Raw genomic sequence first — 26,061 nt, 5'->3', positions numbered from 1 at the left:
TTGAATACATTTGTCCTTTTCAATTAATAAAGCAAGTTGTAGAATTACATTCGTTTAATCACACTTAATTAAAACTAATATGCTTCTCACATGACAATCCACTTGGATTTGGCTTAACACTTTAGATCTAAATTTAATCATGATTTTCCTTTACGATTTTCTAAAAGCTTCACATAAAAATGTCACTTGAATATTTTGGCAATAGGTGTTAAGAGACATTCCTCTCACCTCCTTTTAAGCCCCAAACGAAGCATCTTTGCTTACTATTGACTATGCAGTCCTCCGCGGTATATATCAAGGAAGGTACGAAGTCGAAAGTAAGGCATGTGTTGTTGTGTAAAAGGGAAAAAATCACCATGCGTGAGGCAATCAGCATACTTCATCACAAATAGGCCGCAATCAACCCCGCTGTTGCATCACAAATAAAGAAAAAATAATAGTAAGATGAAATCGAAACAGTAAAGGTGGAAGAGATCTAAATTTTGAAGGAAGGGCTTACTTCTTTTGCTCAGGAATATCAGAACGAATTTCAAATGGCCATTCATTTGCATTTTGATAACCAAAGGCTGGCAGTAGCCATCTTTTGAACCACCCTAAGATTGCTTGTTTTTCAGCAACATTATACGTTCGCGAAGATATATTTGAATCCAACCACGAAAATGTCCGCTTCTTGGTATCAACACAGAAAAGAACCCAATGTGCAGATAAACATGCTGGTAGAAACAGCTATACAATCACAAAATATTATGGCATGCGACCGTTAGCCATTACAAACCAAAGGAAATTTCGAAGGGCGGAGAAAAAATTGTACTGTCAAACATAAAAGCTTACTTTTTGTACATCTTTTAGCTTCTCATCTTTAAACCAACTGAATACTTGACTTTCTGATCTGGATCCTTCAATCAAGTAAGTCTGATAATTGCATAAGAGGTCACATGTTACTCAACAGCATCCGTGATAAAACACAACGATTGTAATTCAAAATACAACGTTTTTCTTCACAAGATAAAAGTTCTTACAGCTATCCAAGAGTCAAATGAATAGTGACTGACGTACGCTTTTGGAAATTTATCCGACCTCTTCTTAAGCAATTTGAAGAATGTATTAACAACCTGCATCACAACAAAAAAATTAATATGTATTCACATATTTGCAAACAATAAAATAGGGCAAAAACTTAATTAACTATAGTAACAGCATGTGGAATACATACTAAATTGAGGGGAAATTAAGGATTTGCATCTAAAACCCCCTCACCATGATGCATAAAGATTCAGGGGTGGCACAATTTTGCCACGAACATCTTTACCAGCAAGGCTAATACCATTCTTTAGCTTACGCTTCAATCTCTGTATATCTAATGATTACTTACCGAATCATCAATGTAGTACTTCACTTGAGTTTCAACACCATGGGGAACAGTGAGTAAAGGTGCTAATTTGTAATCCAGCACGCCAAACTCCTTATCTCGTCCAATCAATTTTCTGTCACAAACTTTGACTGTCAACTTATATATATTCACTTCACATGCCATATCAAATTAAGCTAGCAACATAACATACCCACTCATCTTATGATTTCGCCATTTATTTAGTCGTTTACGCCCCTTTTCTGTAAGGGGTAAGAGTAAATATCTTCGAACATCCTATAAAAATCAAAATTATAAACTATAAACTATATACACTTCAAAATACTATATATATATATAGTGAGTGTATAAAACCAAAAGAAATAGAAAATGAAATGAAGTATGAAGTACATCTTCACGCCATTCTCCTTGCTCCCTCCCTGCTATTTCACCATCAGACTCATCAGAAGAGTAGCACTGAAACTCGGACTGATTGTCAAACGATGGACTACCATTTGGTATTTCGATTAAGCCGCTAGTGTCTTTTCCATGATTAGGTTCTGTATCCAATGGGGTTTAACTTCTATCAGTAAATCTGGCTTAATAAAGTCTTGAGCCATTTTCAACGGTAAGGAAACCAAAATAAAGTAGCCTGTTTAGTTGGAATACCTGATGATTTTAATGGCCTCCCTTCTTGCCGATCATTCTCTAACGGAAGGGCTCTCGTCTGTTAATTTCAAGCGAAATAACAACAAAATTTCCAAATTATCTCAAAAAATATATTTATTAAAAAAGACAGAAAAATCATCATTCAACCAGCATTTTGTAGGAAGCTTTGGCTTTGTCTGCATTGTTAGTTTCTTCAGAATTCCAATTTTTGCAGCTTTTCACCTCACGAGTCTCTTTCTCCTCCCACTTCCTTTTAGCCTATCAAATGAAAATGCATTAAGCTAACTCAGTTTTTCCAGAATTTGTGGTTATAAACATTTAATTGAACACTTATATCATATGTACATACCGTATTTTGCATTGGTGCGTGATTTGCTCTGTCATCTGCCATAGTAAGTGAAAATCAAAACCAATATCATAAAAAGTTAACAAAATTGTCATGTTGCAACGGTGTAAGCTACAAGTCACACAAGATAGCGCAACAAAAGCGGTTGAGTGCGTTAGAAGCGTCATCTTGCCTAGTTTATCTCAAGGTGTTAATACCTCTAGCAAGAGTGTATTGGTCTTGCGAGGTTTCAGTTTTGACAGAGTTATCTAAAGGGTATCAATAGCTCGGTTCCATGTTAACAAAAACTAGAGTTTTGACCCACGTCTCTGTCAACGGGGTCTTTCAAACGGGTTTTTAAAGCAGTTTAGCATAGGATAAGGTCTTTTACTCTTCATATATATATATTAATATTATTAGGCTATCCTTCATTGTGCAGAATTAGGAAGCAAACGAGACAACCACATTTCTGTTTTGGCTAAAACTAGAACTGGACTTACTTCCTTTTGGCATTTCCAACCAGTTGTGGCTGCATACTAATGCTTCCATGGTCTCGGGGTTCAAGCCATTGTGGGCTGGATTTGTGATCACGGCACTGAAATCCGAACACGGTGGAACAACTAACACAGGCATTGCAAGGAGATCATGAGCCATCCTTCCCAGTGTAGGAAACCTTTCAGAATTAACACGCCACCAATCTAGTACATCAAAGAATGCTCCATCCAAATGGAGTAAAGGCTCTTCCAAGTAACAATCAAGATCTGACTTCCGTGAGGATACCTCATTAAAGTTGCTTGCAGATGCATATCTACTGAAGGAGTCCAAAATAGAATCATTAGCACTCTCTGTACTTTGTCTTGTTAAACAACCAACTGAAGCAGATGTGGTCCGATTTCTCGGTTCATAGGCATATTCAAAGTAAATATCCATAAGATCTCTATGAAATCTCTTCAATTGCCTCTTACTATCACGACCATAGATCTCACCATATGAAAACTCCACAAATTTAAATTTTAACCGTGGGTCAAGAACGGCTGCAATAGCGAAAACCAAATTACATAAGCTCCAATGGTCATCGAATTTCCTCTTCATCATGAAAGGATAATTTTTCTTTTCCATTTGAAGAAATTTTTTGTACATGTCACAGAGCTGGGGAAAGTACGTATTTGCAGTAGAGGAATGAGTTTGCCTAAAACTACTTAAATTGTCATAAAAACCTTTCAAATAACTGTGCAGAATTAGTGCCCTCTCCCATTCCTCTATTGATGGATTTACTTTGAAATGGCCATCAATTTGCTCCAGTTGACAAAATATTTGTCTTGATTCCAAAGCGCTATCAAGTATGCTAAAGTCCGAATCCAACCCTAAAGGACCATAATCTGTTGATTTCCCACCTTGTAGCGTCACTTGATTTATTGCTTCTTGAAACTTAAGTTTTCCATGTTCTAATTCAGTAACATATTCAATTGATTTCCTTAGCTTCAAAAGAATATCATCTATCTCATGCAATCCATCCTGAATAAGGGTGCAACTACTATAATAATGACAGGAAGGAAGGGAAACTTGATCGCTAAGACAACTTTCTTTTATCTGTTGAAGTATACCATTATTCAAAGAAGAATTATCCACACTTATGGAACATACTTTCTCGCTCATATTCCACTCTGAAATTGAGTTTTGAATAACTCTAATTATAGACCCTGTGCCATAGTTATGCTCCAGATTTTTGAAGACAAGAATCTTCCTCCTCAATTCCCAATCATCATCAACAAAGTGGGCTATCAAACAACAATATGCATTCTTTCTAAGATTGTCCTTCCACAAACTAATTGTCAAACTGAACTTACAAGCAAACTGAGCAAAACATTGTTGAAGTTTCTTCTTCTCTTCCTCATAGATGTGATGTATGTCAGATATAATAGTTGCTTGCGATTGAAATTCAAACATCGGCTGCAAATTTTGCACAAAAGATTTAAAAAATTCTTGCTCAGCCACATCCAATGGATATTGATGCTTAATAATCATTTTCACTAAATCCAAGCGGCTCTTTTCCTGATCAAACATTGAGTTTCCTTCGCTCGTATCTCGATTTGTTAAATCACCTGTTTTAACTGAAAGTTTCAATTGTCTTTCCTGATATTCATTTTTCTTCCTTGGACATCTTTCCAAATGATTTTTCAAGTGTGTGGTTCCACTCGCGCTTGACCCCGTTAAGTCTTTCCTACAATGATTACATTTGGCCAATTGTTTTCCATTTTCTTCAAACTTAGTGAATTCCTTCCAAACTTTAGATACCAACTTTCTCTGTTTGGTTCGTGGGAGTGCAGAGTTCTCCCTGTTTGCTTTCACCATCTCGTGGTCAATATTGGAAATAGTCTGAAAAATCCCATTCTTTTCTCTGATTTCCTTTCAAAAAGTAGACAAACTGAAAATAAGTTGTGCGTACAAATAAAAATCAAATTACCAGTGCATACTAAAACCAGAGTACAAACTAGTCAGAGAACTCTTTACCAAATTAAATCCAAAATCATTTGAATACAAATTAGACCTTCAAAGCACATTACAACAACTAAAGTTTCATATAGCATTATATAATCATTTGGAGACTTAACTTAAGCATCAACCACTTAATTTTTTATATTTATGCAGGCATTATGCATACATTGATGTTGGCAGCTATCCAACCAATAGCCATTTTTCACTGAGAGACAGAGGAAGAGGACGAAGGACAACTAATTGAAGTGCTACTTCTCAAGTTACGTTCCTGATGTTTCCTTGTAAAACTTCAAGTTAGTTAATACGTTCTTACTGTAACTATATACTGTACATTTTTTTCTCTAGATTTATGGAGAAATAAGAGTCCCTAATCCAATTGTCACCTTCAATATGAGTAGTGATTAAGGAATGACCGCTTACCTGCAGTTGAGGCTCATGTGTTTCCAGTAATCCGTTATAGCTCCTTAAATTGGTTGCATTAAAGTGTTCTGCGCCAGCCATTGATGAAGCATGTATGGATAGATACGCAGGGTGGAAATTTGAAGTCGCTGCCTCCTAAAACCAAATGTTATTGTCCGTGAATGCTAATTGATGACCTTAGAATAAGATAATGTAAATACAATTAAGAAGGGTACCTGCCCATGAGGCCCTTGTATTTCCACTACATGACGATCCTTTAGTTCAACTACATTCAGAGACCTTGATGCGTTGGAATTTAAAAATTGGTCGTTAGAGGTAGCTGGTGGAGAGCTTCTCATTGGCATCTCCTCCCAAGGAATGTTTGGAATGGCTTCTTCCTGCAAACCGACTTCAGTGCCATGAACTCTTAGCTTTACAAACTTTGTCTTCATTTTTTTCAAGTCTTCGAAGATACGAAGTGCCAAGGATTTTGGTTCCTCAAGTTTTTCCTCAGATGAGGACAAAAAGAATTCTAGTATATAAACATCATCAGTATAATGGTTGACTAGACAGATTGCAAGGGCCGCATGCAAGCCTGCCTTCTGTGCAGCCTCAGCAAATGGATTGCTCCTAAGCTCAGTAATATTTGGTTCAAAAAGGAAGGGCTCATTTGATTGAAGCGCTTGTCCAGCAGTATCTTCACATCGTGGAAGATTACCTTGTGCACATTTTTCCAGGAAACGCTCATACGGACGAGGATTCTCATCGTAATAATAATTAATATAAGAGTAAGTAGTTTCGATGGATAGAGAACGTTTCTTGTTTAGACCTGACATGATTCCATTCGGGGTTCCTGTTGGGAAATTACGGAATTGTCTCTAAAGAATTGCCCAAGATCTAACCCAATCAATAGAATAAAGAAAGAAAGAAATCAAGCACACCCACAAGAACACAAAAATTTACGTGGTTCGGTCTTTTGATGACCTACGTCCACGGGCACAACAACAGAGAAAAATTCACTAAGAGAAAAATCAGGAGATTACAAGAACAGTCTCAAACTCATAACCCTTATCCCACGTACACCTAAATCACTCTCTCTAAATCTAGGTGATTATTATTCTTTAACCCATAGGGTCCTTTTATAGTATCAAATACAATAACCTTATCCTAATATAATTAGGAATCTTATCCTAATAGAATTAGAAATTGTTATTCTAATCTAACTAGATTTAAAGACTATTTATAAGGTATACTAATTTAATTAGAATTAAACAATCCTAATTAAATCACAATTCAAGACTATCCTAACAAATCTCCACCTTAGGCTTGAATTCACCAAGCTCCACCTTACGAACCAATCTCTGTCGACACCGCCACTGCCCCAATGGGCCTCAAGCACTACGAACACCGATCAAGTCCAAGCAATGCTTGAACTTTATCCCAGAAACTGACTTAGTTAGCATATCTGCCGGATTTTCATCTGTAGCTATTTTCTTTACTACAATCTCACCTTTAGAAATAATCTCTCGAACGAAGTTACACTTGACTTGGATGTGTTTGGTTCTCTCATGAAACATCTGATTTTTAGTCAAATGTATAGCACTTTGACTATCACAAAACACAACTGTTTGTGTTTGTTCAAAACCAAGATCACTAACCAAGCCTTTAAGCCACAAAGCCTCCTTCACTGCCTCGGTCACAGCCATATATTCAGCTTCAGTTGTAGACAAAGCAAAGGTTGATTGAAGAACTGCTTTCCAACTGATTGCAGATCCTGAGAGAGTGAACACATACCCCGTTTGAGATCTTCTACTATCTAGATCACCAGCAAAATCTGATTTGGAGAAGCCAACCACATTACGACTAATGTTTGCACCTCCTTCACACACTAAGCCAACTTCAATAGTAACTTTAGGTGTTTTCACAAGCTCCCATGTTTGATCCCAGTGTAGAGACTCAATCTTCTTAGAAGACTCGACATATATAATTTTCTCATGATAAAAGTAAGGCTCTTCAATCTCTACTTCCACAAATAAAACATAAGAATCAAAATCACCATCAATACAAGTAATGCTTCGTTGAGATACCAATTCTTGTACCTCTTGCAATTCTTTCTGGATTTCACTATCATCTCGCACTGTCACAAGAGCATTGATTTCAAGCTCCACCTGCTTGCCAACTTCTTGGTCTGATGTGTTTGCAATTCTAGACTTTATCCCACAAAGTAATGCAGACTTGTCAAAGGTAACATCCCGACTCACCATAAACTTGGGGAACTTACAATCAGTACACCACAACCAATAACCCTTCACCCCATATGCATAGCCTAGGAATATGCACTCTGTCGCCCTCAACTCAAGTTTACCATCACTCACATGAACATGAACAGGACAACCAAATACTCTCAATATAAAATAATCAGCAGGCTTACCAGACCAAACTTCCTTGGGAGTCTTAAATTCAATTGCAGTTGATGGAGACCGATTTACCAAGTAACAAGCCTTGTTGATAGCTTCTGTCCAAAATACTTTGGTTAGGCCAACATTTGAGAACACGTATTTTGCTCTCTCCAAAAGTGTTTTCTTCATCAATTCTACAATATCGTTTTGATATGGTGTTTTGTCGACAGTGCGATGTCTAACGATTTTCTCATTCTTGTAGAATAGACCAAACTCACCTTTGCAAAATTTCAAACCTTTGTTTGTTCGAAAGCTCTCGATCCTTTTCTTAGTCTGCTTCTCGATCAATACCTTCCAATGCAAAAAGGTGGTTAACACTTCACTCATAGCCTTTAGAAGATACGTCCACACCTTTCTTGAAAAATCATCAATAAAGATCCACATGTATAATGATCCACCTTTTGATACCACCGGAGAAGGATCCCACAAATCTAAATAGATGTAGTTTACTGTACCCCTGGTTTGATGAGTTTTAGTGCTAAATTTCACTCTATGTTGCTCACAGAAATCTAGCTTTCCACTCTTTTGACCACACAGCAAACTATGCTTACTTAGTTTTCTAATCCCTCTCTCGCTCATATGACCAAATCTCATATTCCATAAACGTGTTACATCATCTTCAGTATCATTAGATGAGACCACAGAAACAGTTTCAATGACCGTGTTTCCCACTAGACAATAAAGGTCACCGGATAACTTGCCCTTCATGATAGTTAAGGCTCCTTTAGATACATTCAAGACACCATCTTGGCCACTATATTTGTAGCCCTTCTTATCTAACAAACTCAAGGATATTAAATTCTTTTTCATGTCAGGGACATGTTTTACCTCAAGTGTTCTTACCATACCATCAAACATCTTGATTCTAATTGTGCCAATTCCAACAACTGAGAGAGAGAAATCATCTCCTAATTGTACAGTGCCCATATTAACAGATTGATAAGTTGTAAACCAATCACGCCTAGGACATATATGAAAGCAACAAGCCGAATCCAAGATCCATGTATCCATCAGGTTACAATTAGTAATTGCAAGAACATTATCAGTTTCCTCAAAAGTATCAAAGTCATCTCCAACCACGTTTGCAGTATTCTCAGACTTATTAAACTTTTCATCATCCTTGAATTTGATACAGTCTTGACGAAAATGCCCTTTCTGACCACAATTCCAGCAAGTTTTCCCTTTTGCTCTAGATTTACCTTTTCTGTCTAAGCCTTTCTCTTTACCTCTACCTCTATTTACAACCAAACCTTCTGCTTGATTTTCATTCCGAATACCACCAACTTTCTTCTTTAATTCCTTGGAATTTAAAGATGCCCTTACATCCTCGAAAGTGAGAGTGTCTCGGCCGTAAAGCATAGTATCCACGAAATTTTCATACGATGGAGGCAAAGAACATAAAAGAATTAGAGCTAGGTCCTCATCCTCAATTTTAACATCGATATTCTTTAAATCAAGAATAACTCTATTAAATTCATCAATGTGGGTATTAACGGACGTACCTTCACTCATCTTTAGAGTATACAATCGTTGCTTCATATAAAGCCGATTCGTCAGGGACTTGGTCATATAAATACTTTCGAGTTTAAACCACACTGCAGCAGCAGATTCTTCATCCGTGACTTCTCTTAGCACCTCATCAGACAAAGCAAGGAGAATAGCACTATGTGCTTTTTCCATAAGGTCATCTTTCTCACCATCAGATAAATTCGAGGGAAGATGCTCTTTTCCCTTCAGTGCCTTCAACAGTCCTTGTTGCACTAGCAATGCGCGCATCTTAACACGCCACAGGCTGAAATCGTTTCTTCCATTAAACTTTTCAATCTCATACTTGGTCGACGAAGTTGCCATAGCGAGATTCAGATTGATCCAAGACCTTGAAGCTCTGATACCAGTTTGTTGGGAAATTGCGGAATTGTCTCTAAAGAATTGCCCAAGATCTAACCCAATCAATAGAATAAAGAAAGAAAGAAATCAAGCACACCCACAAGAACACAAGAATTTACGTGGTTCGGTCTTTTGATGACCTACGTCCACGGGCACAACAACAGAGAAAAATTCACTAAGAGAAAAATCAGGAGATTACAAGAACAGTCTCAAACTCATAACCCTTATCCCACGTACACCTAAATCACTCTCTCTAAATCTAGGTGATTATTATTCTTTAACCCATAGGGTCCTTTTATAGTATCAAATACAATAACCTTATCCTAATATAATTAGGAATCTTATCCTAATAGAATTAGAAATTGTTATTCTAATCTAACTAGATTTAAAGACTATTTATAAGGTATACTAATTTAATTAGAATTAAACAATCCTAATTAAATCACAATTCAAGACTATCCTAACAGTTCCCTTCACCCATGTTAAAGCCAATGGAAGCTCATATTTCAAACATACATCTTCTAACATGTCATATATCTCAGCAAAAGCAGCCAATCCATTCAATGAGGACGCCTGTTAATTAAAAAAGGTAATAATGAATTACTAAGATTTTTTATTAAATTGAAACGTTAACTGATTTTTATTTATTTGGTTAGTAACATTGAAGTCTTTATTCAAGTAAATTTTCTTTAATTGATAATATTCTTATTAAATTAATTATTGACTAATTTTTATCTATCAATTTCCTTATTAATCTTGAACTATTTACTAAAGTAAAATTTTCTTTACTTTAAAAAAAGTAAAACATTCTTAATAAAATTTAAATCTAGCTAAATCAAAACTAGGAATTTTTTTTTGAATTATTAATGAATTTAAATATTTATGAGATTACAAAACTAGTTTAAATTCTTTAATGATTCAATAAAATAAAATTTACTACTCATCTTTGAACAAGTACAATTTTATCACTATATTTTTTAATTTGATTCAAAAATGATAAAAATTTAACTAAAAAAAAATACTCCAGGAAGAAATAAAGAAATTTTCTAATTTTGACTATGTTGAATCAAATTAAAAAGTATAGTGCTAAAATTTCAATCGTTTGGAGATAGATGCTATATTTGATCAATCACCCTAATTAGAGTGGTAAATTTGGACCTTATCCTATAATGAGGAAATTTTGTAAGTTAAAACTAAAGTGGAAATCTTATAAGGCGTTGTTTAAGAGACTTGAAACAAAAATAAAGGAAAAAAAAGTTAGTACCTGTCGGTCAACTTGTAAAGTTCGAACTGTATCTTCTAATGCAGGATTTGGATTGAAACCTACAATGAAAGTTTATGAAAGTGTTATCATTATACAAAATATAATTTCTAAGCTAAATAACAATTAAGTAAAGAAAGGCCAATGAAGATGCATTAAGGGTCAAGGATCCAATTTATCACTCTCCTACATTACTAGTTTTATGGTCAAATTTTACCAATCATTTTCTATTAGTGCAATTTTAACAGTACAGTAAAAAATGTAATGAATGTAGAATATTCTGTTGCCATACAAGAAGGAGAAGAGAGATAGAAAAATAGAAGTGAGGAAAGGGATGGGAAAATTTAAAGCTTGGTTTGGTCGTCCACATCGACCTAGAGTCAGCCAGCTTGATTTGGGATGGTGAGAGGGCAACGAATAAAAAAAAAAGAGGGAAAGGATTACGAAGACTGAGAAAATGAGGGAAGAAAGAATCAGAGAGAGAGAATAGCCAAGTAGCGAGGGGAAAGAGAGGAGCAAAGCGACATGGGGAAAGGACGAAAAGCAGGGGTCTGGGTCTGACCAGTGGTCACCAATGCCTTATCTAATGTTGGTCGACCAAATTCGGCACAAAAATTATGAAAACCTTCGAGGAGAGACAAAAGGAACAAGGATAGAGAAATGGAATAAAAAAGAAGAGTGGACGCTAATATTTGGTGTAGGTTGGTCACCATTAAAATGATGAAATCAAAATTTAACTACTAAATCTTAAACTTGAAAATTACATAAGAACATAATACATATTAGAGATTTTATGTATACATGTACTATATAAGGTACAACGTGATGAAAATGCCCTAACTACATGACATGCCAAATGACAAGAATGCCCCTAAATTTATATGGCATAATATATGTCAAAAATATATGTACTTAGAGTTATATGACATATTGAATGATGAAAACATCTTTAAAACTACGTTGCATATTATATTGTTCAAACTGCATATATAACATACTCTCATGATCCTAAAACTAGATGGCATAGTTCATGACTATAAAATTACATGGACTAGTTCATGTTATAGCATATAGGATAGCAACCTGAACTATATCTAAATGTCATAAACCTTAATTGCATACAATCTGTGACAATTTTATAACAACATTTTTCTATATGGCATATAATTATAATCCTAAACCTCAACATTTTATCATGTCTACTAATGTGCCTACATGATAAACGTTCATATGGACAAGTTCTATCTATGTCTGTCATGCAGGTTTGGATATTATTACCAAGAGGAACTTGCTTGGATCTAGGTCTAAGAGTTGATTCAGCATGGCCTTGGATTGAATTGAATGAGTCACAGGCTAGGCTTTTTGAGAGTCTGGACTCGTCTGGATCTTTTAGATTGGTGTAGAGTCGTTTGGGTTTGTAGGGACATTGTGGGCTCATCTAAGCTCGAATGGACATTTTGGGCTCGCTTAGACTCTTAGATTCTTGGACTTCTGAACTCCTTTAACTTGTAAGTTACCAAATTGCTGTGGGAATTTCTAGCAGTAGAAGAGGAGAGGCGAGGATATCTAATAAATTATGAGGTAGGTAGAAATATGATGGAGTATTAATTGCTGAGATGAAATGGAGTGGACGGTCAGGATCAGGTGATGAACAACTCAGATTTCATGAAAATTTTAAATTTTATCTTCTAATAAAAATTATAATTTTTAAGAGATTTATCATTTTAAAAATAAATCATTAGATAATTCAAAAAAATTAAAAATAAATCGATCTGAAAAATGTAGTGTCGATTTACATTATGTGTTGATCAATACTGTAAGTTTGGTCAAATTCACTAATTTTCTGAATTCAAGCCTAAGTTGATCGACACTTTAAATAGTCAAAAAGTGAAAAAAAATTAAAAATCTATCCAAATTGATAGTTACCCTAAAATTTTTGAACTATTGATTGACACTTTTTGTGCCAACTGATATTCTTTCCTAATTTTTTATGAAAATTTCACTTCATTAAAATGGAAATTATATTTTAATTTTTCATTTATTAAACTGCAAAATTTGGTACTTATAATAGTCATGCTAAAAAAGAAAAAACAAAAGAGAAAAGGGAAAGGAAGAAGAGGAAAGGAAAAAAAACTTCATGTCCATATTTTCTTTTTTATTTTTATTTTTTCAAATATCCAAATTTATTACTTTTATGTTATTGAAAATTAAGAAATATTTCAGGAAACATTTTTTCTTTTTACTTTTTGACTGATTTAAATGGTGTCAATATTAGTCATTCAAAGTTTGATGGTAAAATTTAATCACCAAATTAGATACTGATAAATTTGATTCTTATTCCTTAATCCTAAATTAAAATTTCATTGTATCAATACTTTGGAAAATAAAGTATATTTTCTAGTTGATTTATTCAAAAGATTTTAACAAATCAAAGAATAATTTTAACTATACTCCCTCCATCCCATTTTCTTAGTCCCTTTTATTTCTTTTCGATGTGTCAAAGTTATGTTTTTTTTTTTCTTGAACACAAACTACTCCTTTTTATATATATTTCAAATTTACTTTCAATGATTTTTTTTACTCTTTTGTTATTAAAAACCTTGAAACATCATTTTTTTTATAAAATGGTATATAAAATTTTAATATAAGATAGACTGATTTGAAATTTTTTTCTTAAATTTTGTGAAAATCAAGGACATAAAATATGAGATTTAGGTAGCTTTATGTCATCAAAAGGGAGATGGATCAAATAATGAACTTGCGTAATTGCCCTAAAAAAGTATATAACCTATAGATAATTGTATTATCATTATGGGCGCTATAAAACATGAATATAATGGAATGTGAATTTATTTATTCTACTTTGTAAAACATTGCATAAGAAATATACCTTGGATAGGGTTATAGCTGATTGGATTGAAGTGGTCCACCGCATCTGTGAGTTTCCAAGCCGATGTGAAATGCAATAGGCCATCGTCGTTTTGAAAAACCACACACCCAATATCCTCATGCTCCCCAGACACGATATCCGGCGCCAGTGGAACTGGAAGAAGGCCATTCGCTCGCAAGAGGGATCGCCATTGAGCCAAAGTCTGGTGTCGCTCAAGTCGGTCTGTCCCTTCACATCCCACGATGTTTACTATCTGTTGTCTACAATACATTAATTTGTAAAATTCCAAAAAATTGAAGTAATATTGAAAAGATTTCTCCAACCGTTTGATGAAATTGGAGTCATTATGGTCAGCATATTGCTCTTCTATAATCACAATCTCTGGGTTTATCTGCCTCAACTTTAACAACTCTCTCTCCATTACTCTTGCATCTGCCAGCAACTGGTGAAGTTTACAGTGATAATAGACGATTACGGCCTCATCCGTTGTCCTTGTGAAATCCGCCTTAGACGCATCCACATCACCCAAACTATTGGCATAAACCACTCTCAAGTCCTCCAACTTAATTCCATGTCCCATGGCCGCCGTAGTGAGATAGTGCTTACTTTTTTCTTGTTGGAATTTTACTATTTTTTCCAGAAATGGTGATACTATGACACTTACACGGACTGATAGAAAATCACCGGAAGCATTAGCTAGTGATCTAAACAAGTATCTCCAATAATATAAAGGTCGGAATAAGAAGGTAATGAGGTGCAATCGTTTCTTTCCCATACAGGCAGTGTTGATGGCATCGCAGGAAAAATTATAAAGGAAATAAATGGGTGGAGGAGTCAGCAAAGTGAAATAGGCACTGGCAGAAGAAATTCCGTAAGCTCGGCGAACTAGAGCTTCCGCAAAGTATTTCACAACATCGCTTTCTTGCCGGCAGGATTGGTCGGCAGCAAGATTCCAGATCCGCTCCAGGAGTGAGTCGGCAAGAGTCAGATTCTCGTCTTGAATAGCTTTAGCGCAGGCGACTAAGGCGTCTAAAGCAGAAGAGGCCATCACTGTACGGAAATACTAGAAATTTGGTCGAGGCAAAACTGGTAATAAGACAGTGCAGATAAAATTTGGAATCAAGGAAAAGCAAACTTGGAGGCGCCAATGAAGTTGAGATTAAGAAAGTAAAACAAATTCGGGGGCATCAAACATTTGCACCTTGAAATATAAGAAGATGACAACTTTTCCAGCAATAGCTTGTCCCCACACCTCACGCGGAATTGAGGGACCCCCCATATTCCAAGCCAAGCATCAGTCACGCGACTTCGTGGAAATTACTACAAGCAGTTTTCAATCAGAATTGGACTAGTCAACCATTCCGTTTGTCGAATTAATATTAAATTAAATATTAGTCGCTCTGCAATCCATTCTGTTTTTAAAATGAATTAGACTAGTCAACCAAAGCAAAACAAACTCATTGCACAAAACAACTTATTAGTTGCCTCATCTGTCATCTCACTAGCTACAATTGATCATTCATGGCATGTTCAAACCAATAGAACAAAATCTAAACCGAGCTTAATAAAATCCAATTTCTTCCTTTGGCTTTCCCTCGTGTATCTCCATCTTTTTTTCAAAAGTAACAACTTATCATATATTTTTTTTGGGATAAACTTTTTATTTTACTTGAATAATTGGTATAAAAAATAAATTTAAAAACAATGAGTAATACTTACTTTTCGAAAAAAGAAAGCAATATTGATGAAGATAATGGAAATTGGAAAGAACAGATAAATGAGAATTTTTTTTTATTATTATAAATCTCGTTATTGTTGCTATGTAGCTAAGCTTGGTACCGAACTATACAAGTTTAGAATAGTATTAAAATCATTGGACATTTACAATCACTGTAGTGAGAAGATTAAATGATTATTAAAATCAAATAGTTATTTTCATTTAAAAACATTTACAATTGAGTAAACAAGTGGTATCAATTTAAGTGATCGATTTACTATTTTAAATCATCAATCATACTTACAAAATTTACACAACTTTTACTTTAAAACCGTTGGCTCTTAAAAATAGAAACATGAGCCCCCTGTCAAATTGTAGAATTACCCTAAAATTAATCTAAGTAGACCCATGAATGACCTTGGTCTGTTCCCACCCCTAGTGATTGGTTCAATGTAAAAAAAATAAAAAGAAAAGAAAAGAAAAGAAGAAGGAATCAATTTCTGAACAATTGGTTAAGAATAAGCATCACAACTCTGCTCTAGCTCTACTTGGATTAAGTAGCACGGTTTCGATTCAAGAATAGCAGCGGCACAAATACGACAACAAATAAGGAGACGAAAAACAGAGTCCATGTAGTGAACTTCAGCTTCAATGGAAAAGCAGTTGCAGTGGCGTGGCAAAATGCTGCGGCAGCTAGAAACAGTGGAACTTTTTCCAACGCTTGTGCAGTTTAGGTATTGTTTTGGCTGATAAATAATGCAACGAAGAGAATGACAAATATAAGCAAGACAGCAAAAGAATTGAAGATATATAATATTAACTCAAGCTTTTGTGTACAGTACAGGTCTTAGTTGAGAGTAGGTGCCAACTTCTTATTGAGCATCTGAAATCTTTTGTAACTGTAGAGAGTTTTTCTTATCACAAAGCTAGATTTCATATGCCACTAGAAGTCTTCCATCATGGTTCAAGACTTGTGATGGTACACTAGCTGGAGGGGCCTTAATAAAATTTCACTTTTCAAAGAAAAAGTTGATGTGCTTAGAGTAGAAGAATTAGATCGATCAGACAACTATGGGCAGCTCACATCATGGAGCACGCCTGTACGACTGATTATGGGTCATGGCTGAAGTCCATGTAGTGAACTTCAGCTTCAATGGAAAAGCAGTTGCAGTGGCGTGGCAAAATGCTGCGGCAGCTAGAAACAGTGGAACTTTTTCCAACGCTTGTGCAGTTTAGGTATTGTTTTGGCTGATAAATAATGCAACGAAGAGAATGACAAATATAAGCAAGACAGCAAAAGAATTGAAGTATTTGACTCATTTTATCTTTGGATAATGCTCATTACGTTCATTTGTGTTGAACACTAATTGCATCAATCTTGTGTGTATATATGTACAGTGGGTCAAATGAGACTGTAAGGAGAAAAATGAAATGTACTGTCTTGAATCCTTTTTGCTTAGTTAGGGAGGCAAAGAGAAAGAAAATACGCAGGACACTTGGGGCATTTAATAAAACTACAAATAAAAATCCATATCTAATGGATATTGATATTTTATAAAATTTTATGAAATCTATTAAATTGCATCTTACTATCACAATTATAAAACTTATTATATAAAACTCCACAAAATTTAAATTTTAAGCGTGAGTCAAGAACAATTGTAACAACAAAAACTAAATTACATCCTCCTATAATTGTCACATTTTCTCTTAATCAATGTAGTGAATGGATAATCATTCTTTTTCAATTTAAGAAATTTCTTATATATGTTATAGATCTTGGGAAAGTATATTCTCAAAAACTATTTTAAATGTCATAAAAACCTTTCAAAATTGTGCAAAATTAATGCAGTGACTTATCCCATTCCTCCATTGATGGATATATTCTAAAATTACTATCAATTTACTCCAGTTGACAAAATATTCTCTTAATTCCAAAGCGCTATTGAGTATGTCAGTCTGAATCCAATTTTAAAAGAAGATCTTTATGCCATGATTTCTCACCTTATAGCTTCACTTAATTTACTGTTTCTAAAACTTGAGTTTTCTCAATTCTGTCTCACTGTTCCTTATCTTCAAAAATATATCATCCATCACACGCAACTTATGGTAGCTGGTGTAATAACAACAGAGAAGTAGCCTTAATTACGATCACTTTCTTTTATTTGTTGAACAATATCATCATCCAAAAAAATTTATCTACAGTAATCTAACTTAATTTCTTATTCATATTTCCACTTTGAGCTTCGAATAATTTCAGTTAAAGTATTTGCAATAGTTATACTCTAAACTTTTGAAAGCAAGAATCTTCATCTTTAATTCCCAACTTTTATTACCAAAGTGTACTATCAAACAACTTTTATTGCCAATTTTTGTTCAGCAATATCTAATGGATATTGATATTGATACCTAATAATTAGAATTTTATGAAATATGTCAAATTGCATCTTACCATCTTAATTATAAATCTCACTATATAAAAACTCCACAAATTTAAATTTTAACCATGAGTTAAAAACTGTTGCAACAACAAAAACTAAATTACATTTCCCACAAATTATGTTAATTTCTTAACCACCAACATAAGAGTCTTTGGTGAAATGATAAAGTCTGAGGAGAAAGAAGTCAACTTCCATGCTTTCAAGTAAAAGATCAAGAGTTCTAAGCCAACCAATCAATGAGGATGTCAGACAATTGAGTGGAGAGGATGTAATGAGCTAACTTTTGTATAAAGCAATGACAGGGTAGAACTATATAGGAGACTAAGTCTTTTGTAGTTTAAGAGAAAATGTCTCTATTTCAAATATTGTAATAGCACTTGATGGTATATTTAAAAATATTTATTAAGTCTTTAAGGAAAGAAATGTCTCCATTTCATGTATTGTAACAATTATTGGTGACATATGTATAAAAGTTTGTCAGCTCTTTATAAGGGATGAGCAATTGACGAATTGTTAAGTTACCTCACTAGTTAAGTTATGTTTGTAACTAACCATCTAAAGCCGCCCCTATAGCCCAAACATGTGCACTTTCAAATATAAGAAGATGACAACTTTGCCAGCAATAGCGTGTCCCCACACCTCACGCGGAATTGAGGGACCCTCCATATTCCAAGCCAAGCATCAGTCACGCAACTTCGATTAATATAGTCGTACTTCGATTCTACCACCACTCCACCAAAAAAAACCCTTGCTTTATAGAGAGTTGAGAAATTTAATCGTTTTTTTAAAATCATACTTTTCACACATTAGATTCTATTCACATTTACTAATTAATTATAGAAGTGTCATTAATTATAACTCTTTCACGTCAAAATTTTTTCAGTACCATATGGGAAAATGGGACCACCTTCATGCTCTTTTTCCCCATTATTATATTTAGAGTTGATTGTCAATTAATTGAATATGACATGTATTTACCAGCATTAATCAGCATTCACATCAACGGTGCTTAACAAGATCCAAATATATATGAGCATGACATGTATTAAGAACTATTATTCTTAGGATTGATCATTCATGACGTGTTCAACCAAATTGAATAAAATCTTAACGAAGCTTACCAAATCCGATTTCGTTCTTTTACCTTTCACTCATGTATCTCTTTTTAAAAAAAAGTAACAACTTAGATACAATGACAAATCAAACTAATCCTTAATTAGGGAATGTTTAATAAAGATACTAATCAAAGTTCAGTTTTACATTATCTTTCATTTGGCAAAGCACGTGTTTTTATGATAATTCATCTTATATGCTATATTCCATATGTGGAAGCTTATAATTCTACCACAACTCCAAGGCACAGCCTTATTATTATAAGATTTTATTAGAGTTGCAAAAAATCCAAATGTTGCATTCCAACAAGTTGTTCTTAAATCTTAAAATAGCTAAGTTCCAATTAACAGGTACCCAACTTTTAGTATAAGTAACACTAAATCCATCTCATGCAAGATAACAGAAGAAGTTTTCTGTCGTTAACTACAACTTTTATGGACCAAAAGATCCAGAGTTGCCATTTACAAGCATGATAGTACATCAGAAAATGATATGAACTTCCCACAAACAATCCAAGAGTTTCCAGCAGAAAATGCATTCTTTTTCAGCGGTTAAAGATGTCTTCGAAATAATATGTGAACACAGAAAATATCACTTAGCAACGGATCAAATAGAATAAAAGGCTCTAGAAAATCATTTGTTAGTAAGTTTTGCCCTCCTTCATACTCTTCTACACGTCAACCATTATAAAGCAGTTTAATTCTAAATGAGCTAAAAAGGTGGATATGTCAGTGATATTGATTTGTTTGGAGAGTTACAGAGAGCAGGAAACGGACATTCAGGACCCAAAAACAAAAACTTTACAAATACATAAACAGAAATAATATATACTAACCTGGAGTGCAAGGCAGACATTTTCCATTTCTGCATCAAAGTTGGGCTTCTCTTTCACAGTGACAAGTTCCAGCACAGCACAGCAAGACATCTCAAGAGGTTCCAACGCTGGTAAGGCAATAGAACCACCGACTTTACGGTTGACAGCATGTGAAAACCGCAAGTACTCATCCTCACTGTAATGGTTTACATTAGAAGTCCACTCAGGAACTCTAGAGATGAAAACACGACCGGGAAGCCCAGGGAAGGAACGCGGTTTCAGTTCTGCAGAGAAGATATACGTCCTTCACACGTCACGATAACCAGAAAGTATCTGGTCTAGCAAATAGGGCTGATCAGAAGTGGTCAACATATACTGATCTCCATGCTTAACTGGAACCCATACTTTTGCCAAGATGCCTCCTCCAGATGACTCCTTAAACAAGGGCAGTGCTCTAAGCATCTTCTCATCAAGTGATTGTCCAACTGGCCTTGAAATCAACGAGTTTGCCACATCTGAAGTATTATTTTGTCTATTCCACCATTATTTCGTCTAACACCCTGTTCATCGGTATCTGTGGAATCCAACGGATTACCAAAGTGCGCATCTGTTTGCTGGAACACCATTCTATCCACACAATTATAAGAACCACCCATGCCACTTAACGCATCACCACCTTCAACAAAGGTACCAGAACTTTGTTCTGTAATATTTAATGAATCAAGAGAGGCACAAGGAAAGGATGGATAGGAGGACAAACCGAAGGAGGCAAACATCTGATCTGTAGCTGCAGGGCTGTTACACCACCTAGCATAAGAATCGAAGTTCATGAGCTCTGAGAAGTTGAAAGTATCCTCAGAAATTGAATTTTTGGTACTGCCACCTAACTGTTCCCCACCAAAGATGACAACCAAAATTTTACAGTCTCCAAAGCCGCCGCAAATCACTGCAAGAGAAGTCCACTGCTCTCAATCAACATTAACTCACAAAACCCACCTCAGATTCATCCACTCATACATAAAAATTCAAAATTCTAAATAAAAAACCCAAAAAAGAAGTACGTATCAAAAAGATGAAATGAAATTTCTGGTGAAATGAACCAAACATCGAATTCAAGACCCAGTGCACTATTCCCAATCAAAAGAAAAATACTTTACTAAATATACATGTAGCACAGTAATTTAAGAAATTGCCAAAATTGGCAATTCTTTTTCCTTTTATAAAATTCAAATGAAATTCGAGTGAAATAAAATGAACAAGAAATGAAATTCCCAAAACTTCAAATAAAAGAAAATCAAAACGAAAAAAAAAAAAAAACCTATAAAATTTGAAGCTCCTTGAAATTTTGTAAAAAAAAAATGTCGTTATATGATATTAATATAATGTTGATGTAAAAAGTGAAAAATGTTATATGATCACATTAACATGTCATGTCATTATCTATTATGATATATTAGTATGTCATTTTATAATTAATTATGACATGTTGACATACCACATCAACTTATGTGATTTAAAATGACAAATGATATTTTGACTAAGTAAATCATTAATTATAAGAATTCATTTAATTCAAAATAAAAATATAAAAATATATTTCATTCAAAGTAAAATTATAAAAAATTAATTGAACATAATAAAAGTATATGACTTATTTGAATTTTTTTGAATAATTTAAGAAATTTTTTTAAATATTATTCCAAATAAATTTAAAAACAATGAGCAGTAATGATGAAGATAGTGGAAATTGAAAAAGAATAGATAAATGAGAAGCATTTTAAGAAAAAGAAGAAAGTAAGTGAGAAATTGCTTCTTTTTTTTTTATTAAGGAGGCCTTTGCTTTGCTGGGGATTATGAATCTCATTATTGTTGCTATGTAGTTAAGTTTGGTACTGTACTATATGAGTTTAGAATAGTATTAAAATCATTGGACATTTACAATGACTGGGGTGAGAAGATTAAATGCTTATTAAAATCAAATACTTATTTTCATTAAAAATATTTGTAATTGAGTAAACAAATGGTGATTGATTTACTATTTTAAATCATATCAATTATAAATATAAAATTTATTTATATTTTTTATTATTTTATTCAACAAAATTGCACAACTTTTACATTACAAGCGTTGGCTCTAAAAAAAATTGAATCAGGAGCCACCTGTCAAATTGTAGAATCACCCTAAAATTAATCAAAATTTATTAAACTGAGCAGGCCAATGAATGACCTTGGTCTGTGTTCCTCTGTTCCCATCCCTAGTGATAGGTAAGAATTGTAGCAAGGGAGCTGCAAAGCCGTCAAGTGGTTGTGGTTAACAGGTCAAGATTTTCCCCTTTTCTTTTCTTCTTTATTATTCTGAGTGACAGAGGGCTCTGTTTTTGGAGCTTAAGTTTTGATGTACTTCGAGAACAACTTTAAGCACGTGTTATGATGTTTGGATGTCATGACTCATAACATAACCTTATTTAATGAAAATTTTTGTTTTGCCGCGTCTGACGGAGAAAGAAAAACAATTCATGATACTTGCTAAATTTCCTCCAAAATAAAAATCTACTTTGCCCGTAACCATACAAGCATGCCTCACAGTCTCAGCCAATAAATGGAATTAATCAAATCACACTTCTTCTTTTTTTTATATTAACAGTTACACCATTTTTCAACTTGAAATAGCGGAATAAAGAAGCAAATTAAGTGTGGAAGTAATGGCAAATAAATGGAATTAATCCTATAGATTTGGGAGGCAGTGTCTGCAACACCAATACAAGGTAAAATGCTACGATTACTAATTATCTGTTTCCTTGTACATAGATTTTTTTGTACCATATTGATCCAAAGAAATAAGGGGAAGAAGGAATCAATTTCTAAGCAATTGATTAAGTATAAACATTACGACTCTGCTCTAGCTCTACTTAAGAAGCACTACCTCGACTCAAGAATTGCGGTGGCACAAACACGACAACAAACAAGGAGACGGAGAACAGAGTCCATGTAGCGAACTTTAGGTTCAATGGAAAAGGAATTGCAGTGGCGTGGCAAAATGCTGCGGCAGCTAGTAACAGTGCAACTTTTTCCAACACTTGTGAAGTTCTGGCATGGTTTTGGCTGATAAATAATGCAACCAAGAGTATGACAAATATAAGCAAGACAGCAAAAGAAAGCAACACGAAGGAAAAAGGGGGCTCCTTGTCCTTGGATTGATCGGTTTGTGAAAATTGGAGAGAGAATCCAAAGGCAAAAGTGAAGCAAAATGTCAATATTGCACTTTGCCACTGTAGATGCGGCTGAGCAGCGAGTAAATTAAGTAGTTGTGACTCCGCATTGAAGGAAGGGGACGTTGACGGTGGTGGGCGCAGAGGCAGTGTCGACGGCGGCGATATTTCTAAGTCGATAACAGGAGAAGGCAGTGATGATGGCTGCTGCTGTTGTGATTGGGGTGACTGTGATCTTGTCGTGTCTAATTTAGGACAAAGTCGGAGGACAAGTGCTGCAATTAGAGCAAGAAATGCTTTAACTTTCTCTTGAATAACGCCCATCACGTTTATTTGTATTTAAACACCAATTGCATCAACCTTGTTGCGCGTGTATATATATTTATAGTGGGCAAAATAAGGCGATAAGGAGAAAAGTGAATAAAAAAAAAGCTAAAAGAATGTGTAAGCTTAAACCCCCTTTGACAATATAAAAAAATGGAAAGATCCGATTATTACCTCCGAATTCTCTTTACTTTATAAAAAAATGTGAATTTGATGATGACTAAAAATCCCAAATGTAGAAGCCTTTTATGTCAAGAGGGTATGGCATGGGACTGGACCACTAGGGTCATTGTCTTGGATACTTTTTGGCTTTTTGCTAAGTTGGGGGGCAAAGAGAAAGAAAATACACAACACACTTGGGGTATTGGACTTTGGCTCACCTGCACAAACTATTCTTAAACAGCTTATCGGATCGAAGTTTGGTGTTTCCTCGCAAATAGACCATCAAATGAGAGAACAAAACGAGAGAGAGAGAAGGTTAAGCTAAAGGTACTTAAAAAATGAGATAAAAGACGTGCGGTGCGGTGACTTTATGTTGAACACAAGAAAATGTGTGTTTAAGTTTTAAGGACCGAAATTCGGATCTTATGGCTCTCACCGCGGACAGGAAGTTGGAAGGGAAGGTCCAATAGATGAAGACAAGAAAAAACGAGTGCAAAAAGAGGCTCGCTCGGCTTAACACAAAATGACTTTTTTTTTTCTTACCTTCTTTTGGTTTGCTGCAATTCTTCTACCTCATATTTTAGCTGAAATAATTATGAAAAAAAAGACCGATGAACCAAACATGCAAAGACATTATTATTAAGTTTTACTTATGATATTAGATTAACTAGGAATATCCTGATTAAACATTTAAGAATTGCACCTATATATTTCATCCTAAACCCTAATTAACCCTAATAATGAGAATTCATGATTTGTGTTTAATTTTTAGAGGTGCAAATTAAGTGCATTGCACCTATTTATTTCCTCCTCTAAAATGTTTATCAGGGTAGTTTCTTTTACATGTTAATCAAATGCTACATTATCAGGAGAAGGCAGTGATGATGGCTGCTGCTGTTGTGATGGGGATGACTGTGACCTTGTAGTGTCTTGAACGCCAATTGCATCAATCTGGTTGTGTGTGTATGTATAGTGGGCAGAACAAGGCAATATGGGGAAAAGTGAATAAAAAAAGCTAAAAAAATGTGAAGGCTTAAATCCTTTTGACCATACGGAGAAAGTGAAAAGATCCGATTATCACATCCGAGTCTCTTGCACTCGAATTTAACTATGATTAAAAAAATCCGAAAGTCACCTGCTTTGACGGGGTAAGGAAAATATATAAGCCTTTTTGAAGTCAAACGGATAGCACATGGGTCTGGGCCACTGGGGTCATTGTCTTGAATACTTTTTCTAGGCAAAGAGAAAGAAAATACACAATACGCTTGGGGCCTTGGACCTTGGTTCACCTGCACAAACTACTCCGAAACAACTTATCGGATTATAGTTTGGTGTTTCCTCGCAAACAACCAATCAAAAGAGAGAACAAAACAACACAGAGAGACCTTATGCTGAGATAGACCTTAAGCTAAAGGTACTTAGAAATTGAGATAGACTTTATGTTGAACACTAGCAAATATGTGTTAAAGTTTTAAGCATGGCCCCCAAAGAAAGGCAAATAAGTGAAGACAAAGAAGAAAACGCGTGCTGAAAAGAGGACCGGCTCGGATTAATATAAAATGAATTTTTGTTCTTAGGAAGTTTCCTATAAATTTTCTTATCCTTCTTTTGGTTTGGAGCAATTTTTGTACTTGATATTTTAGCTGAAAGAAAGATGAAAAAAGAATGATGAACCAAACGTACAAAGACTTTTTTTTTATACTTATGATATTAGATTAACTAGTAATATCCTGATTAAACATTTAAAAATTGCACCTATATATTTCATTTAAAGTACCCTAAACCCTAACAAAGAGAACTAGTGATTTGTGCTTAATTTTTAAAGGTACAAATTAAGTGCACCTATATATTTCATCCTCTAAAATGCTTATCATGGTTATTTCTTGTACATGTTAATCAAATACTAAAAGTATAAGACTTTTACATTTTAGGTAAAGGAAAATAAAATTACAAAATTTTAGGATTATTTACATAATATTTTAAATATTTAACCTTCCCTCAACTTATGCAAAAGCGTATCCAAAATCTTGAATAAAATGCTTCACATACTTTCAAATCACTCCTTTTGTTTTCCCTTAATCTTCACTAATTTTAATGAAGAAACTTTTAGAAAAGTTGCTTGTACAAATTACAAGTTAAAAGTCTGATTATAGATACTTAATAAGATTAGTTAAATTGTTATTTAAAAAAATATTAAATTCAAAGAGACGTTATATTTTAATTATTAATCATATATCTTTTTAAAGATATCACGTTAAGGTTTTCTAAAAAAAAAAAAGAAAAAGATAGTAAACCAAAATTCATTTCCTAATATCAGACGAAAAGGAGAACGAAAAAGTAACGATGTGATCATGCAAGCCAAGTGTTATCCACATAGATGAAGGGGTGATAGGAATTAGGTTAGGGCCTATAGTAATGTACCACGGGCTTGACATTTTACGGTCCTTGTCCGGTTGGGCGTCGCAGCTCAGCCCTGCCTAGAAACATTTTTAGGATGTTATTCTTCATCAGAGTACCTCTCTTGAAATTTTTCGTTTTTATTAAAAA

At 34.4% G+C, this 26,061-nt stretch overlaps 1 protein-coding gene and 1 long non-coding RNA gene across 2 annotated transcripts; both read right to left on the bottom strand.

The window, feature by feature from the left end:
• On the bottom strand, nucleotides 1-14,942 carry LOC18602419 (uncharacterized). The gene is made up of 16 exons (XM_088802835.1): nucleotides 13,735-14,942; nucleotides 10,848-10,906; nucleotides 10,049-10,156; nucleotides 5,474-6,115; nucleotides 5,259-5,393; nucleotides 2,843-4,748; nucleotides 2,367-2,401; nucleotides 2,165-2,275; nucleotides 2,018-2,075; nucleotides 1,760-1,908; nucleotides 1,563-1,645; nucleotides 1,373-1,484; nucleotides 1,020-1,112; nucleotides 832-912; nucleotides 500-726; nucleotides 1-408 (listed from the first exon to the last, which is right to left on the bottom strand). The coding sequence occupies exons 1-16, from the start codon at nucleotides 14,780-14,782 to the stop codon at nucleotides 264-266; spliced, it is 4,992 nt and encodes a 1,663-aa protein (XP_088658961.1). The 5' UTR covers nucleotides 14,783-14,942; the 3' UTR covers nucleotides 1-263.
• Nucleotides 14,943-15,751: 809 nt separating this feature from the next.
• On the bottom strand, nucleotides 15,752-21,026 carry LOC148760191 (uncharacterized). The gene is made up of 2 exons (XR_016023336.1): nucleotides 19,841-21,026; nucleotides 15,752-16,699 (listed from the first exon to the last, which is right to left on the bottom strand). It is a non-coding gene; the product is annotated as an uncharacterized LOC148760191 (long non-coding RNA).
• Between the last annotated feature and the right edge of the window lie 5,035 nt (nucleotides 21,027-26,061).

The sequence above is a fragment of the Theobroma cacao genome, unplaced genomic scaffold (genome assembly GCF_053813885.1).
Source record: "Theobroma cacao isolate CCN51 unplaced genomic scaffold, ASM5381388v1 tig013, whole genome shotgun sequence".
NCBI lineage: Eukaryota > Viridiplantae > Streptophyta > Magnoliopsida > Malvales > Malvaceae > Theobroma > Theobroma cacao.
This window is presented reverse-complemented; position numbering and strand designations above follow the sequence as displayed.

Bases quoted from the DNA above. Each gene is read 5' to 3' on its own strand.
- LOC18602419 (XM_088802835.1), bottom strand. From the start codon at position 14,782: ATGGCCTCTTCTGCTTTAGACGCCTTAGTCGCCTGCGCTAAAGCTATT. The intron at 2,076-2,164 runs GTTGAATGATGA...TGAAATTAACAG, and splicing joins AAGCTTCCTACAAAATGCTG to ACGAGAGCCCTTCCGTTAGA. The intron at 1,646-1,759 runs GTACTTCATACT...TGATTTTTATAG, and splicing joins AAGGAGAATGGCGTGAAGAT to GATGTTCGAAGATATTTACT.